Here is a 17,200-nt window from a genome sequence, read left to right as displayed (position 1 = left end):
TCTCACTCCAAGGAGAGAAGCATCAGGCACGTTCTCCTGAACTTCTGCACCCTGGCTTTTCTTTTATTGTTATTCCAGAGGCTAGTGAGAGTTTTTTTTCTTTTCTTTTCTTTTCTTTTTTTTTTTCCCCCCTGTTGGTCTCTCTATGGAAACGCTTTCCCCCTCCCTCGTGTATCTATAAAAATGAGAGATCACGAGGTCTGAGTCGTAACTCCAGACGTGGAGCCTTCGTTTGGGGCATGATTGCATTAAAATGAAATCAGACGGAGCCGGGAACGTCATGGGGCTGTGGTGCCTCTCCCCATTCAGAAGGGGGAAAAAACCCACACAGCGCAGAAGGAGGGGAGACGGGGTGGTGGGGGGGCTGAGGGGGAAAGAGAGGGAAACAAACGAAAAAAAGATTCCTGAACCCAACAAGCCTGGTGAGGGTCACCCACAAGTGGAGTTGTTACCGATGTCGGGACTTTGTAGGATCATCCAGAAGTGCTTCCTCCCCACTCCTCCAGGTAGCCAGGTGCTCGGTGCAAAGATGTTTGAAATGCAAAGGTTTTTACACCCCCTAAGGATGTCTGTTGGGGCTTTCAGAGTTAATTAACAGCCTTATCCCAATTAATGTGTTTCTTTTTTGATGAGTGGGGCCGGTGGAGCACCTTGGCAGGGGTTTGCCCCAGGCCAGTGCTTATAAACCTCATCACCAATGAGGACAGGATTGCCCTGCTACACTGCTCCACCCTCTGCCTGTTTTCCCATCTCTGGGGGCTTTTCTCTTCCCATGAAGGCAGAGAAAACCCCGGATATTTTGGGATATTTTGGGGAACTTGCTCTAGGGTGTGGTAGTGTGGTCCCAGGTGCAGCATGGAGAAAAAGGATAATATGCATCTTGAAAACCTTCAAACTCCCTAAAGCCACCCAGATTAATTCAGATTGCCCCAAGACAGCAGGTAGGCAGAAAAAAAAAACCCAAACTAAACCAAACAACCCAGCCTACAATCCCAGGACCATTCTGGTCCTGGTGTGGTCAGACAGAGGTCTCCTGCAGTGTCCCATGGCACTGTTTTGCAAGCAGCAATGCTTTGTGCTACAAGGGGAATGGGGATGAAGATCTCCCTCCTGGAAACAGGGGTTGTTCCATGTGGTTCTGTGCTCAGACCCCCAAAAGAGTAAACTCTCTGGTGGAGGGTCCTTCCAATGGTCACTGCAGATCTGCAGCTGGGCTGGTGGCTCCAGGATGCTGCTGAGCCCTGCCTCTAGAGCTCTTCTCTGAAACTTGCTTTGAAATGTCATAGCCACCTTCTTCTAAGCAAAGGCTGGTGAGGAGCCGTTAGAATTGTAGAATCATAGAACTGTTGAGTTTGGAAGAGACCCTTGAGATCATCAGGTCCAAACACTGGGAAAACACAAATCCTACCGTAAGAGGGAAAAATTCTCTAGGCAACCCCATGAAAGTAACAGCAGCCAATAGTGACCCTGGATGCTTTCCAGATTGGGACGGGGAGATATTCTTGATCCACATACAAGTGATGGTCACAGCTCTTCCTTTGAAGAAGAGGAGCCATGACTGTGATACTACTGGATAAGCATCTTCTCGCTCAGCCTCTGAAGGTGCTGGGCTATTGTCTGAGAGGCAGCCACTGGTAATACTGAGAACTCCTCTTTGGCTTTACTCATGGATAGAGAGTTTTCCCCTCAGTCACCTCCAGCTGTTGAATGAGACACATCAGGATCCACCACTCCAGTAGTTCACTCCTCTCTCATTTTCATTTGAAGACTTCACCTCCCAGACAAGTTTGCCTTTCCTCTCCTTCACTGGGACCTGGAAGGTGGTTTTGTTACTCAAATCTGTGGAGTGTTTGGATGTACTTTTAGGCAAGCAAACCCACCTGCAGACTTCAACATAAAGAGCTGGGTGGTCTTCTTTCTAGCAAGAGTGAGGGAAACCACCATCTGATCTGCAGTCCTCTCTCCTCTCCTGCTGGTAAAAGCTTGTGGACTCATTTATTGCAGAGGCACAAGGGCTTCATGGTCCCTGGAGCTGATGAAGCCCTTCAGCTCATGCTTTGTGGTGAGGAAGCAGTGATGGATGGAGAGCTATTTCCAAGCTATCCCCTGGGGTGGAAGTCTATTAAAATGATTTCCCTTTGTGCTTGCTGTGGATTTGTGAGCACTATCGTCAGCAACCTTTGGCTCCTTCCTGCTTGGCTTCTGTCCTGCCTTTTCTCAACCTTCACAGGGTGAGAAGAACTTGAGTTGGTAACTAACTGAGCTGGTAGCTCAGTTAGTGTTGCTGGACGTTGCAGGGATCCCTGAAGCTGGCAGGAAGTACCTAACATAATAGAAGCCTGAAGCTTGACAGGAGGTATCTAAGTATGCAGTCTTTAACCCATCTCAGTGCATCTCCAAGGTGAATTAAACTCTATGAGGATCACAGGCTGGGATGGAGTAAGAGGGTTTTTGTCAGTGCCAGTTCCCTCTTGGGCGCTTTGCCTTGCATGAAAGGATGGCAAGGGCAAGTTACCCACCTCCAACACAGATCCATCTTCACGTGACTGGGATTGAACCTTGCCCCAATTGACTGAATTGAGTGGCAATGGATCCCAAAGGACTCAGAGGACAAGGACACGAGAGCAGACTGAAAGGGAGGGACTCCATGCTTAACAAGCTACTTTCCTGGGCATCCAGGCTTGAGACTGAACCATAGAACAGCTGAGGTTGGAAGAGACCTCTGAGGCCATCAAGTCCAACTGCTCACCTAGAGCTTGCAATCTCATGACTCCAAAGGCAAGAAGCAATCAAATCACCCCTGAAGGCATAACACATTTGAAGGTGTAGTGTATGCAAATGGATCCTCTCACCAAAGTCAATCCTGGTGCCAGAAAAACCTATATAAATGGAGTCTTCTTTCTTTTATTTCCTGCAGAAGACAAAAACTGTCTGAGAGAGAAGCTGGAGCATGGCACTGAACAAGTTTTCTGTCATTCACCACTGGAGCCATTGGAGATCCATCTTCTGAGCAGATACTACAGTATATTTCTATGTTTCATTTGCCCATAAACCACTTTCCTGGTGGGAAGGAACAGTGCAGAACAATGTTTTTACAGGAGGCAAATCTGCAAGGCAGCTATGGAGTTGTTACAGTGATTTCATTAGGGGAAAATAGGAAAGAGAAGACAGCACCTAAGAAAGAAAGGTAGGAGAAGTCCAAGTGCTTGGTTCATCTCTACCAGTCTGTTTTAAAAGCAGCTCCAGCTGGTTTAGCTGTCACTGTTGGGCTACCATGGATTCCAGATGCTTGCTTTGGTCTTTTCAAGGGATGGGAAAGGAGATTTTTTTTTTTCTGCAAAACTGAAAGTGGCATGGCATGAAAATGACTCCAGTTGACCCTAGGGAAGGAGGGACACACGCTATCAACAACCTGGGGCACCCATGGGAGCTGGGTGGTGGCAGAGAGGACTCAAATTCTCAAAACAAGTGGCCAGCAGATGGAAAGAGGGGATTCTGTCCCTCTGCTCTGCTCAGACCCCACCTGCAGTGCTGGGGCCAGCTCTGGAATCCTCAGCACAGCAGAAACATGGACCTGTTGGAGCTGTGGCAGAGAAGACCACAGCAATGATGGGAGGGCTGGAAGCCCTCTGCTATGAGGTCAGGCTGAGAGAGTTGGGGTTGTTCAACCTGGAGAAGGGAAGACTCCAGGGAGACCTTCTGGTGGCCTTTCAGTGCTTAAAGGGACTGAGAAAAAGCTGGGGACAGACATTTCAGCAGGGCCTGTTGTGAGAGGGCAAGGGGTGATGGTTTTTAAACTAAAAGAGGAAGATTTAGATAAGAGAGAAGGAAGAAAATGTTTACACTGAGCATGGTGAGACCCTGTCCCAGGTTGCCCAGAGAGGTGGTAGATGCCCCATCCCTGGCACCATTTCAAGTCAGGCTGTTTGAATCTCTGAGCAACCTACCTGAGTTGCAGAAGTCCCTGCTGACTGTAGGTAGATGACCTTTAGAGGTCCCTTCCAACCCAACCCATTCTGTGACTCTGTTTTAAAAAGTTTCTCCCCAAATGACCAAACTTCTGCAAGATCATGTCACGACCATCCCTGCACAGCTCCCTTCTGCGTCTGTCTCTCCAGGAGCAGGACACCTTCCCACCTCTCTGCAGCCTCTCCTGCTCTCACCCAGCTCAATTTCCTTTTGTGAATCATCATTTAAAGCCAAAAAAGTGGGCAGCTGAAGAGGATCGTATTAAAGTTTCATCACTACAACTATTCTGCTACTGGGGAAAATAAGACACAGTGACTTGTGGTCATATCATAGCAAAAGCCTTGAAAGCAAAAAAAATTGCCCCAGATACCTGCATAGAAGTTTTATGTGGCTTGGGGAGGCAAAGAGAATGTGATCTGAGGACCTCTTTAGTGATTCCAGCATCACAATTGCGTAGAGTTGGACATGGATGCACTGTAGAGCCATAGAGGGGCTCGAAGAGACATTTCTGGTTTGCCTCATCTCTTCCTGAATCATCTCTAAGACTCAATCTACATTTCCAAGGCTGTAGAGAGAGAAGGATCTCATTGTGATATGAGATTGCCCCTCTCCCATCACTCCATAACCCTACAGAGAACTGCCCTTCCTCTCCCAGGAGCCTGATTTTTGGTGGGTTACTTTTCCAGGTGACCCCATTTTGGGGATGATTTTCACTCTTTCCAACAGCTCAGCAGAAAGTCATCATAGAATCACAGAATCATAGAAAGCCTTGGGTTTGGAGGTGCTGTAAGGATCATCTCATTCCATTCCCCCTGCCATAGACAGGGACACCTTCCACTAGGCCAGGATGCTTAAAGTCCCATCTAGCCTGGCTTTGAACACTTTCAGGGCTAGGGCATTCACAGCTTCTCTGGGCAACCTGTACCAGTGTCTCACCACCCTCACAGTAAAGAATTTCTTCCTAATACCCAATCCAAATCAACCCTCTTTTTGTTTAAAGGGCCATGTAGATGCTGAGGTACCTGGATCATCTCTGTGATGAGGAAAGGCTGAGAATCCTGGGGCTATTGAGCCTGGAGAAGAGCAGTTTGAGAGGGGCTATGCTCATTGCTCAGCAGGACCTAAAGGGTGGGAGGCAAGAGGGTGAGGCCTGACTCTTTTCAGTGGTAGCAGGTAACAGGACAAGGGGCAATCCAGAAGGTTCCATCTGAACATGAGAAAAACTTCTTTCCTGTGAGGGTGATGGAGATGTGGAGCAGGCTGCCCAGAGAAGTTGTGAAGTCTCCTTCTCTGGAGAGATTCCAACCCCACCTGACCACTGTGATCCTGGGCAAGCTGCTGTGGGTGATCCTGCTTGAGCATGGGGGTTGGACTGGATGATATCCAGAGGTTCCTTCCACCCTGCACCATGCTGGGTTGCTGTGAAATCATTACCCCTTGTCCTACCACTACACTCTCTGATAAAGAGCCCCCTCTCCATCTTTCCTGTAAACCCCCTTTAAATTCTTGCATATCTCTCCAAGGTGACTGTAGAGCCCTGTCACTTCAAATTAGGACCTCAGCAGAAGGATGAGAGGAGCAGGGGATGTGGAGCTTGTTAGTTTTGCAGGGGTTGAATTATTCTTTTGCCTTTCTTGCCCTTTTCCCCCACCTTCTTGGGCCCCAAGTCTCTTGCTGCTTCTGGGTCACAGGGGATTTACAACTGTATGAGAAGGACTTGGCTGCCTGTAATGAGCCCACCCCACCTTCAGCCTTTCAAGTTCCTGGCAATTAATGAGCTTTTCTTTGAGCTCTTGATGCAAATGCAAGATCAGAAAGTCTCTTTGGGACAAAATTTGCTGGGGCTATTTTGCAGATTGCTACATGTGCTTCTCCAAGGATCCCCTGGGCCAAGCCTGAAGACCAGCTTTAGCACTGACATCAAGAAAACTTGGTTCTTGATGTTTTCTCTCCAAAGGAAAGAAAGAAAAGCAATGAAAAAGAAGAAGAAAAAAAAAATATCTTAAATCCTCCAAACTGTCTTCCCCAAATGTTGGCTGCAATGTTTTAGTTGTTCTCTCTGTGTTGTACCTCCTACCCCTTCTACAAATAGGTGTTTCACCTACCTGTACACATGGTCTGTGCCTGCAGCTATGTGGACATCCCATCTCCAGTTGGAAGGAAACATTTAAAATCTAGGAACCATCTAAAATCAAGGAAAAATTGTAAGGGGAGGCAACAGGAGCCCAAATCCACATACAGGAGCAATGCTGGCTTCATAATGCTCCTCCTAACGGTGGATCTACCCAGAAAACCTTTTTGTACCTCATGGAATGGGGCTGCTTCTCCTTTGTCCTGCCTCTGTCAGCTGAGGCTGCAGCAGCTAGATGATGGCACTGGCAAAGACATTGATGAAGAAAGGAGATGGTTTGTGGAATTGTAGACTTGTTTTGGTTGGAAAAGCATCCAGTCTAACCCTTAACCCAGCACTGCCAGGTCACTGCCGAACCATGTCCCTCAGCCCCCCAACTACAAGGATTTCAGTCCCTCCAGGGATGGGGAACTCCACCACTGCCCTGGGCAGCCTGCTTCAGGGCTTCACAACTCTTTTGGGGAAAATATTGCTCCTCCTATCCAACCTAAATCTTCCCTGGGGCTACTTGAGACTGCTTCCTCTTGTCCCATCACTTTTTCCGTGGGAGAAGAGACCAACCCCCACCTGGCTGCAGTCTCCTTTCCGAGAGTTGTAGAGAACCAGAAGGTCTCTTCCTAGCCTCCTTTTCTCCAGGCTAAAGAATCCCAGTTCCATCAGCTGCTCCTGATAGGACTTGTTCTCTAGACTCTTTGCCAGCTTTGTTGCCCTTCTCTGGACAGAATCCAGCAGCTCAACGTCCTTCTTGGGCCCCCAAATAAATGCAGTACTCAAGGTGTGGCCTCACCAGTGCTGAGTACAGGGATACAACCCCTTCCTTACAGATTACTTCTCTACCAGTGGATTGTATTGCTCCTCCATCAGTTCTTTGCCAGTGGGATCATGGCCATGGATTGTCTCCTTGGCTTTGTGATCCATGGGGAGGTGCTTGGGATGGTCATAGGTGCAGAGTGGGATACATCTAGCGGGTGTGGGGTGCACCGCTGGGGCTCAGGGATGCTCAAGGCAGAGGATAGGCCAGGAGCCATCCAGAGGAAGCCTGAGGGATCAACTGGGATTTACCAAGGTGTTTTGGGGAGCAAAATGGGGTAGCACAGACAGTCTGAAACAGCTCCCACAGAAGAACCATCTCCTGGATAGGGAAAACTTTTCTTTGTTTTACCTCCTAACTCACATACCAATGATGTCAGGGGCAAATCCATCCCCATTTTTGTTCCTGCTTGTCCCAGCTCATACAAGCAGTGATGCCTTCCTCGACACACAAGTTTCTTTCAGGCTTTTTCAGCATTTTCCCTCTTCTCACTGCCCTGATCATGTGGTGGAAGCCCCCTCCCTGGAGACATTCAATGCCAAACTCTATGGGGCCCTGAGAAACCTGGTCTAGTTAAATATGTCCTTGGTTAATGTAAGGGGGATTGGAAAAGACAACCTTATAGGGTCCCTTCCATACATTCTATGAGTCCATGGCTCTCAAGGATGCTGTGGCTGTTAGATTGCAATCACAGAATCAAAATGGTTTGCGTTTGAATGAACCTTAACTATCATCTAGTTCCAATCCCCCTGCCATGGGCAGGGACACTTCCTTCTAGACCAGGTTGTTCAAAGCCCCATCCATCCTGGCTTTCAACACTTCCAGGCTTGGATCCCCCACAACTTCTCTGGGCAGCCTATTCCAGTGCCTTACCACCTTCATGGGGAAGAATTTCTTCCTAAAGTTCAGTCTAAATCCAGCTTCTTCCAGTTTGACGCCATTAGACCTCGTTCTGTCACTCCACCCTTGCAGAGGGGAGGGGACAGCGCTCACCAGTGGCCTCTCAGTGACACTGGCAGGAGCTTATGTCTGCTCATACACTGACGTAGTGATCACTGTGGCTCCAAAAAGTGACGAATATCACCCAAAAGGGCTGTGGACAGCACACTAACCTCCACCACCTCCCACACAGAGGACATGGCAGAGGCTTTTGCAAGATGGACTTGCCGCTGCTCAGGTCCAGCCCTGCATTAACTCATGGCCGCTTTCTCCACAGCATCTCCAGAGCCTCAATTACTCCTGCTCCCAACAGACCACATCATTAATGAACCTGGCTGGACATAATTGAGGCTAGTGACATGGAGATGAACTTTTTAGTTGCTTTTCAGTCCGTCACAAGAGAAGACAGGTTCTTTTGTCAGCTTCCTTCCAAGCAGCCTGGGACACGTTGTCCGCTCCAATCTGCCAGGAGCAGCCAGAAGGCGTTGGATGATGCTCCAGGGCCCAGCTGTCAGCGCTGGTGGCCATTTCAGGGACTGTATCATTATCAAATTACTAAATTACGGTGGCCCAGCCTCTGCCTCTCTTGTGATCCATTTTCTTTTGTCGGGGTTGCTAAGGAACTGCCTGCGGACATCCGATGCTGCAGTGAGGTGAGTTTCTGCTCTCCACACCTCCTCGCAAGGCTTGGCTGGCTGGATGCACAAGAAACCTGTAGCTGAGTGCGCTCAACCTATAGGTGCTTGTATACTCAGTGCAGCAGAGACAGGGACCTGTTGGAGCAGGGCCAGAGGAGGCCACACCAATGATGGGAGGGGAGTGCTGAGAGGCCAGGCTGAGAGTTTGGGTTGTTCAGCCTGGAGAAGAGAAGGCTCCAAGGAGACCTTCTGGTGGCTTTTCAGTGCTTAAAGGGGCTGGTATGAAAGCTGGGGATAGACATTTTAGCAGGGCCTGTTGTGACAGGACAAGGGGTGATGGCTTTAAACTCGAAGAGGGAGATTTAGGCAAGAGAGGTAAAATAAAACTTTTACAGTGGGGGTGGTCAGACCCTGTCCCAGGTTGACCAGAGGTGGTAGCTGCCCCATCCCTGGAACCATTCCAGGTCAGGCTGTTTGAATCTCTGAGCAACCTGCTCTAGTTGCAGATGTCCCTGCTGACTGTAGGTAGATGACCTTTAAAGGTTCCTTCCAATCCAAACCATTCTCATTCTATATTCATAGATACAGCATAATGGGCTCAGCTCTAGAGTTGTGTGACTCGTAGGAAACAAGTGGTGTCATCACTCTTGCTCCAAAATCATCCTCCACTTTGCAGACTCCATGGGGATTTTGGAAGCTGCTTTGATGTGTACTAAAGCCCCAGCTTTTCACATCTTTGGGGTTGGCTGCCCATATTGCCAGGTTTTGAATCCAGGGAGGTGGTAGATGTGCCACCCCTGGACCCATTCTAGGCCAGGTCATCAGGGGCTCTGAGCAACCTGCTCTAGTTGCTTATGTCCCTGCTGACTGCAGGGGGAATGGATTAGTTGAGTCAGAAAGGTCCCTTCCAACCCAAACCCATTCCCATTCAACATGGGGAGAAACTTCTTTACTGTGATGGTGGCGGAACCCTGGAGCAGGCTGTTCAGAGAGGCTGTGGAGTCTCCTCTGGAGAATTTCAAGACCCGCCTGGATGCCTCCCTGTGTGACCAGCCCTAGGTGATCCTGCTTTGGCAGGGTGGTTGGACCCGATGATCTTCAGAGGTCCCTTCCAACGCCTACCATTCTGTGATTCTATGTGGTTCTGTGATGTTCTTTGCTTTCTAAGGCCTTCCCCTAGTGTGCGTTCAGGAATCTTCTGCCTTCTCCCTGTTTGGAGCAGCTCCAGCAACCTGCACCTGGAAAGCAGCCGGCTTGCCAGTGCATCGTTCAGCCCTAAAACTCTCTTCCCCCTCCCTCCAATTAAATAATTTCAAGAAACTCAATTAGAATGACATGACATTTCCAAGGAAACACTGAGGATTCATTCCGGTAATGTTTTGGCCCTGCCAAAGTGGTTCAGATAGCAAATCAATAGTAAACATTTAAGGTTAGATGTATGAAAAACAAAACAAGGACAAAAAGAAACGAAAAAAGAAAAATCAGGTTATCTGTTTCCCATTATGCCTGGGCTCCCAGAGCACTGATGGGAAATTGGAGCTGCATTTAGTACACCTGGCAGAGGAGTGAGCAGCTTGGTCTGATGGACTTGCCCATAGGATTGGTTTTCACGTTTCAAGCCTTCCAGCAGACTTACACGTCCAAATTAAGCCACTTTCAGAATCACAGAATCCTTTTGGTTGGAAAACCTTCTTCCTACCTAACCAGGGGCCCACCAGGCCCCCTGGCCTTTGTCATCACCACCACCATCACCCGGTGTACACCATGGGGACTCACCAGTGATGAGAAGAGGATCCCTCAGCCCAGATGGGCTCAGCTTGGGGCTTCTGCTTTTCCTGGGCAGGGATTAAAATGGGGAGTGGGTGGGGTGGGCCAAGTGGCCACACCTGGGGTGGGAGGAGACTTCACCAGAGTTCCAGCCCCCTGCCACAGGCACAGACACTTTCTGCTAGACCAGGCTGCTCAAGGGCTCATCCAACCTGGCCTTGAACACCTCCAGGGAGAGGCCATCATGACCTCCCTGGGCAACCTGTCCCAGTGTCTCGCCACCCTCATGTAACAATTTTTTTCCTGATGTCTAGCCCAAATCTGCCCTCCCCAAGCTTCAGTCCATTCCCTCTCATCCTATCATTACAGATAGAACCAGAGGTTTAGGGGTGAACTTTGTCAAGTAGGGTTATCAGTTGGACTTGAGGATCCCAAAGGTCTTTTCCAACCTGAATGTTTCTGTGATTCTGTGAAAAGACCACTAAGATCATCGAGTCCAACTGGCAAACTGACATCACTATGGCCATTAAACCATATCCCAGAGCACTATGTCCACACATTTCTTGAACACCTCCAGGACCCACCACCTCCCTGGGCAGCCTGTTCCAACGCCTGACCGGTCTTGAAAGAAAGAAATTTTTCCTAGTATCTAACCTAAACCTCCCCTGGTGCTCCATGGTGAGCTGCTGCTTTGGCCTGTGCCATAAAGCATCCTTTATAGTAAAAGGTCATGAGCTAAATCACCTTCCTCAAGAGATTCTGACCCTCTGCTTTGCATACACCTTGACCATAGAATTGGTTTAGTTGGAAGAGACCTTTGAGATCATCAAGTCCAAATATTAATCCATTGCTGCCAGGTCACCACTAAACCATGTCCCTGACCATCACACCTCCAGAGCTTTGCAATCCTTCCAGAAATGGAGACTTCATCACTGCCCTGAGCAGCCTGTTCCTGGCCTTGACAAGCTTTTGTGAAAGAAATTGTTCCCCATGTCCAACCTAAACCTCCTCTTGCACAACCTGAAGTTCTTTCTTCATCCAATGACTTGTTCTTTAGAAGAAAAGAGCAACTGTCAACTCACTCCAACCTCCTCTCAGGGAGTTGTAGAGAGCGAGAACATCTCTCAGACTCCTTTTCTCCATACTGAACAACCCCAGTTCCCAATCAGAGAACTATAGTGTTTGGAAAAGATCTACAAGATCCTGAAGTCCAGCCATCAACCCAGCACTACCATGACTCAAAGTACCATGTCTACATGGTTTTTTAGCACCTCAAGGGATGGTAACTCCACCACTTCCCTGGGCAGGTTGTTGCAATGCCATGAAACCAGGCAGCCAAATTTGTCCCTCAGACCTGGCTGTGGGATATGTGCTCTCCTCACCATGCTTGGAGCCAAAATTGCCAAGAAACTCTGCAAGAAGGAAGGGGAAGTCCTATTTCCATAGAATCATAGAATTGCTTTGGTTGAAAGAGTCAATGATCTTGAAGGTCTTTTCCCACTGAAATGACTCTGTGATTCTATGTATCATAGAATAGCCATTTGAGTGTGACAACCCTGTATTTATCCTGGAGGCCACTGGTGCCTTCACTGGGAGGGTGCTGGCAGGGTGAGGACCACAGAGGAGAAAGAGATGCTCCAAGGGTTTTCTTTCTTATAATAATGAATATTATTAATGAGCTATTTCCATGTTAATTAAATAGTGAGAACTCTGACACAATGAATATGTTCATTGGGCTTTTGGTTGTTTCTTTGCATGGTTTTCAGAGTGTAAGCCCTTTTGCCCATACCTGGTTTTGCTTCAGGAAAGATGATTTGGGCCACAGGGGTTTGCATGCAGAGATGCTCCAATTCAAATCACAGAATCATAGAATTGTTTCAGTTGGAAAAGTCCTCTAAGATCATCAAGGCCAACCATCAACCTAACACCACCACGGGCATTAAACCATGTCCCAGAGTGCCATCTCCACATGTGTCTTGAACACCTCCAGGGATGGTAACTCCATCCCTGTTCCAGGAAAGAAATTTTTCCTAACATCCAACCTAAACCTCCCCTGCCACAATTTCAGGCTGTTTCCTCTTGTTCTATCACCTGATACTAGGGAGAAGAGACCAGCCTTCACCTCTCTCCCATACTCCCATATCCTTACAGGTAGTTGTAGAGAGCAATGAATCCCAGAATCAACCAGGCTGGAAGAGACCTCCAAGACCATCAAGCCCAACCAATCACTCAACCCTAACTAATCATCTAGACCATGGCACTGAGTGTCTCATCCAGTCTTTTCTTAAACAGCTCCAGGGATGTTGAGGTGCCCTGGCACGGGCAGGGATGCCTTTCCACTAGACTTGGGTACAGCCTGTCAGCCAGTTCCCAACCACCATTCATCAGTTTCTGCAGGAGGAGGAGGCTGTGGGGAAAACCTTAGAGAAAACCAGGTAATGTCTACTGCTTGCCCCACATCAGCCAAGCAGGTTGTAGAAGGTGAAGTAGCTGTAGCCTTCAAGTCACTCCATGTCTCCTGGGCTGCTGAGGGTTAAAGCCAGGAACACCTGCCCAGTTTCCCAACCTGGCTGGGTCTCTGCACCCGTCAGCCTTCCTCCCAAAATGTCCCCATCACTGTGATGCCAAGGAAATGTGAAGCTATGGGGTGATAACAAACCCAAACCACCCTGCTTCTTGACGTTGTGGCTTTACCTGGAAATCCAAAAATGCGATCTTCTTCTTCATTTTTTTTTTTCCTCCCCCCAGATGATGCTGCATCTCCTGTCTTGCTCATCTAAGAACATTTTGTTTCCTCTCCAAGGGAATGTTTTTCTTGCTGAGGTACATATTGATACAGAACATCATTTCCAGAGGAGAGGCTGGAAAGGTCAGTCTGAAAATGGCACATGGCTCATTGCTAACATATACCAAATTCTATTTATTCATTTATTGAGTAATAAAGATTTTAGTTATAAAGGGAATGAAAATCCTCAAAAGCTCTGCTGGTCCCTCCTCAGTGCCTAGGCCGTTTTGGGTGAGAAGAACCTTTCTACCTGTGGCATCAATGACAATGGAGCAACAATGGAAGCAGGGAAATCTGAGCTCAGCCTTACCAAACTGTGCAGAAAACTTCTGCTAACACTGATTTCCTGCCCCACTTCTCAGCAATTCCATTCCACCGTGAACCCTCCCTGAGCCATTGTGTTCCCACCAATGGTGGCTGCAGAAGGACAAGCACTTCCCAGTGGAATCCTTGAAGATGGAATGTGATATCCATTCTTTAATGAAAATGTTTTTTTGACTCTATGGGGCAGAAGTGTGACAACACATAGAATTCTTGGGCATGTCTGTTTGGGATCTGTTAAACAATTATAGAACCATAAAGGTTGGAAGACTTAAGGTCATCCAGTCCAACCATTAACCCAGACCTACCAGGTGACCACTAAACCATGTCCCTCAGCATCATGTCCACACGTCTTTGAAATCCCTCTGGGAAGGAAGACTCCACCACCTGGCTCCAGTCTCCATTCTGAGAGTTGTAGAGAGACAGAAGGTCTCCCCTCAGCCTCCTTTTCTCCAGGCTGAACAACCCCAGCTGCTCCTCACAAGATTTGTTCTCCAGACCCTTCACCAGCTTTGTTGCCCTTCTCTGGACATGCTCCAGCAGTTCAATGTCCTCCTTTGAGTGAAGGGCCCAAAAGGTGTGGCCTCAAGGTGTGGCCTCACCAGTGCTGATTACATGGGCATAGACCTTTCATTACGATGGGAGGCATCATGGCTCACACCCATGGATGCTCACACTGCCAGGGCACAGCAGGGCTCCTCAGGCCAAGGACTGGGAGCCCAAAATGCAGCACAAAAATGTCAGGAATAGCCTTGCCAAGCTGGTAACAATGACATCAGAGGTGCTTTGCCCCTTCCCAGAGGCTGGCATGCTTTCCCATGATTTGTGCTTGAAGGAGATACTATTGAATGAGGCCCTTCTCAGCTGCGTCCATGTGGCCACCCAGAGGCTTAGCCTCCCACTTACTAGATTTCCACACCTCTCTGTGCACCAGCTCCAAACACCCTGAAGAGCTGGAGGTGTCATTTGGCAAAGAGAAGGCTGCTTCTGAACCCTGTTGTTGTTTTGGCTTTTTTTTTACTGTAAAGTTTGGAATGGTTCTGTTCATCTGTCCAGCCAGCAGTCAAGTGAAGGGGAAGGTGGACTTGCTAAAGACTGTGAGGAGTGGTCAAGCTGAAAGGCCATGAGATGTGGCTCAACCTGCCCAGCTGGTCTGACATGGAGAGATGGAAATTCTCACCTTTCTCTGACACTTTTAGCTCTCAGGTGAGCAATGAACCAAATTCTACATGGCAGCATTCACACATCTTTATTTTACAGAAATAAACTCAGGGGGATGTGCCACTTGCTTCTGCACAGTATTCCCATGGGTCAAGTAGTGCAGCCACAAGCCTTTGGACATCTCCACTTCCCTGAGCAATCAGATGCTTCCCTTTCCTCTTACCACTTTATTTCCAGGTCATGACTACAGTTTCCCAACACCTTTTTTTCCAAACCTCTTCACATTAAACGGTTTGTCTTGTTTGCTCAGTCTCTGGGGGGTCCTGAAGACGCTTTTTGCATCTCTATGTCTCTTCTGAGTTAATGCAGTTCCAGCTGATCATCTTCTGACTGGTTTTCAAAGTACAGAAAAAGAAAACAAAGGGCACATTGGAGGTTGGTTGCAGCTTGGGCTTCTTATGAACCTTCCATGCTCACAGTGGCTCAGGAGGTCCTTGTTACCTTGGGGTTGTCTATGCCAGGTCATAGAATCATGGGGGTTGGAGAGGACCTTTAAGATCATTGAGTCTAATCATTAACCCAGCACTGCCAGGTCACCACTAAACCATGTCCCTCGGTACCATATCTACAAGACACTGAAAGGCCTCCAGGGTACTCCACCATGACACTGGGCAGCCAGCTCTTGGCCTTGACAACACTTATGGGGAAGACAGTTTTTCTCACGTCCAAACTAAACCTTCTCTGGCACAACTTGAGGCCATTTCATCTTGTCCTGTTGCTTGTTCCCTGGCAGAAGAGAACAACCCCCACCCGGCTCTAATCTCCTTTCAGGGAATTGTAGGGAGCTAGAAGGTCTTCCCTCACCTTCTTTTTCTTCAGACCAAACAATGCTCCTCATAGGACTTTTGCTCTAGACCCTTCACACAACATCAGGCATCCATGAAGCAAATGTCCTGATCTTGGTTAGCTTCTGGCATGGTTTAGGGAGCACATGGACTTGACCTGGTTTTGGATGACTCCTACTCCCCAGTGGTTGCTTCTCTCCACAAAGGGAGTACAAACACACTATTGGAGGTACCTGTGGCTGCTCTGTGAAGGCTGCACTGTCTCTTTATGCTTGCACCCTAGGGAAAAGTGTTGGATGGGAAGATGTTCTCTTATGACTTGGTGCTGCTGGGACTGGAGGTTAAAGCACTGAGAATGGCTTCCTCTCACATAGTACATTGCAAAGAAGTAGGCCACCAAACATGAGCACTGACCGGGCTAAATGAGCCAGCTGGTCTATCTTGAATGTCCTTATGTTCAACAAAGAAAGATGGGCTCACTTTCAAGCCCAAGGAGTGCTGTTAAACCTTGTTGGGGTGGGGAGGGACACACACAAAAGAGGGCAACCAGTTTGGGCTGGCAGTAAACACATACGCCTCCTCCTCAAAGAGCACCTCAGGACCACCTGACAACCCTGAGAGGAACCCAAACTTAGGAATTTCTTCCTCTTTTCAAAATGCCTTTGAAGACAGAGCAGATAGATCTCACCAGAGGGTATTTTTTAATGTATTAATGCATTTCTCCTGACACCTGAAAGGGTTGTCTCCACGTAGAAGAAAAGGCTGAGAGAGGAGTATCTACGAAAGCTGGTGTCAGGGTCAGTAGCACCCCATTTCTCCTGCTTTGACCTACCATATGCCTGGGAAGGAGGAAGAGCCATGCAGGCTGACCCCATGAACTCTACATCAGGCAATGGAAACCCAGAGGGGCTTCTAGTAGTGAGTTTTGCCCACTGAAACCCTGAATAAGGTATGACTTCAATGGAGAACTGCTCGTGGTCTAGATCAGGGCAGCTCCATAAGCTTCAGGTTCTGCCTGAAGTCTTTGGTCACTGGAGAACCCAGAGAGGTGCTTGGGTAGACCAGTCCAGGGTACAGAGGGCTCCTCAGCTGTCAGAATGCATGAGGTGACTGAACTCAAGGCATGTGAACTATCAGGATCTGCTGTCCTGGGATAGGAACCTCTCTCCTTCTGTGACAAGGTGAACTATATAGTGGGCAAGAGAAAGGTCATGAATGTTGTCTACCTGGACTTTAGAAAATCTTTAGACACTATTTCCCCCAGCATTTTCCTGAAGAAATTGACTGCTCCTGGAAAAAGTTACTGCTCATGAGGGCTAATGCCCACAGGGACCCTCCTCATCACCCACATGTCCACCTGCACCTCATATACAGACATGGCCCAAGGGAGGAGCTAGCAGGGACCAAAGCGAGCTGTGAGTGAGTAGGGAATGAGACCTTGCAAACTAGAGGCATCTCTCAGAGTCCTTGCTTGGTCCTGGTAGGGCACCATGAAGCAATGAAGGTGGGCAGGTTATGGCTGGGTTTTCCTGTTTTGACCTTACTCCTGTCTGGAGGAAAAGGAGGGTCAGAGGGCTCAGGAGCTGCCTTACCTGCTGAGGGTTTGCACCGCCACTCACATTTCCACTTGGTTTTGAAGCGGTTGCTGTTCCCTTGGCATCCCCCAAAGATGAAGGGTCTGCAGGTGTTGGCCTTTTGGTGATAGTACCAGAGCAGGGTGTAGTGGTGGCAGGAGCCCTCATCCATGGGCTGCAGGCAGGGACCTGTGGGGAAACACCCCCCCACCCACTTGCATGTTGGACCCAGGTGGGAAAAGGCCCACTCTGGCACCCT

At 48.5% G+C, this 17,200-nt stretch overlaps 1 protein-coding gene across 1 annotated transcript in view; it reads right to left on the bottom strand.

Moving 5' to 3' along the window:
* Positions 1 to 14,599: 14,599 nt before the first annotated feature.
* Positions 14,600 to 17,200, bottom strand: part of LOC104300065 (collagen alpha-1(VII) chain-like) — a 142,318-nt gene continuing 139,717 nt past the window's right edge. The window contains exons 78-79 of the mRNA XM_054177846.1: positions 16,960 to 17,130; positions 14,600 to 14,912 (exon numbers count right to left, since the gene is read on the bottom strand). Of these exons, the coding sequence (XP_054033821.1) occupies positions 14,902 to 14,912; positions 16,960 to 17,130 (182 nt within the window). The 3' untranslated portion in view covers positions 14,600 to 14,901. The remainder of the gene's footprint in view (positions 14,913 to 16,959; positions 17,131 to 17,200) is intronic.

This window comes from Dryobates pubescens, chromosome Z (assembly GCF_014839835.1).
Source record: "Dryobates pubescens isolate bDryPub1 chromosome Z, bDryPub1.pri, whole genome shotgun sequence".
NCBI lineage: Eukaryota > Metazoa > Chordata > Aves > Piciformes > Picidae > Dryobates > Dryobates pubescens.
Note: the sequence above shows the minus strand (reverse complement) of the source record. Positions and strands in the feature narration are given on the sequence as shown.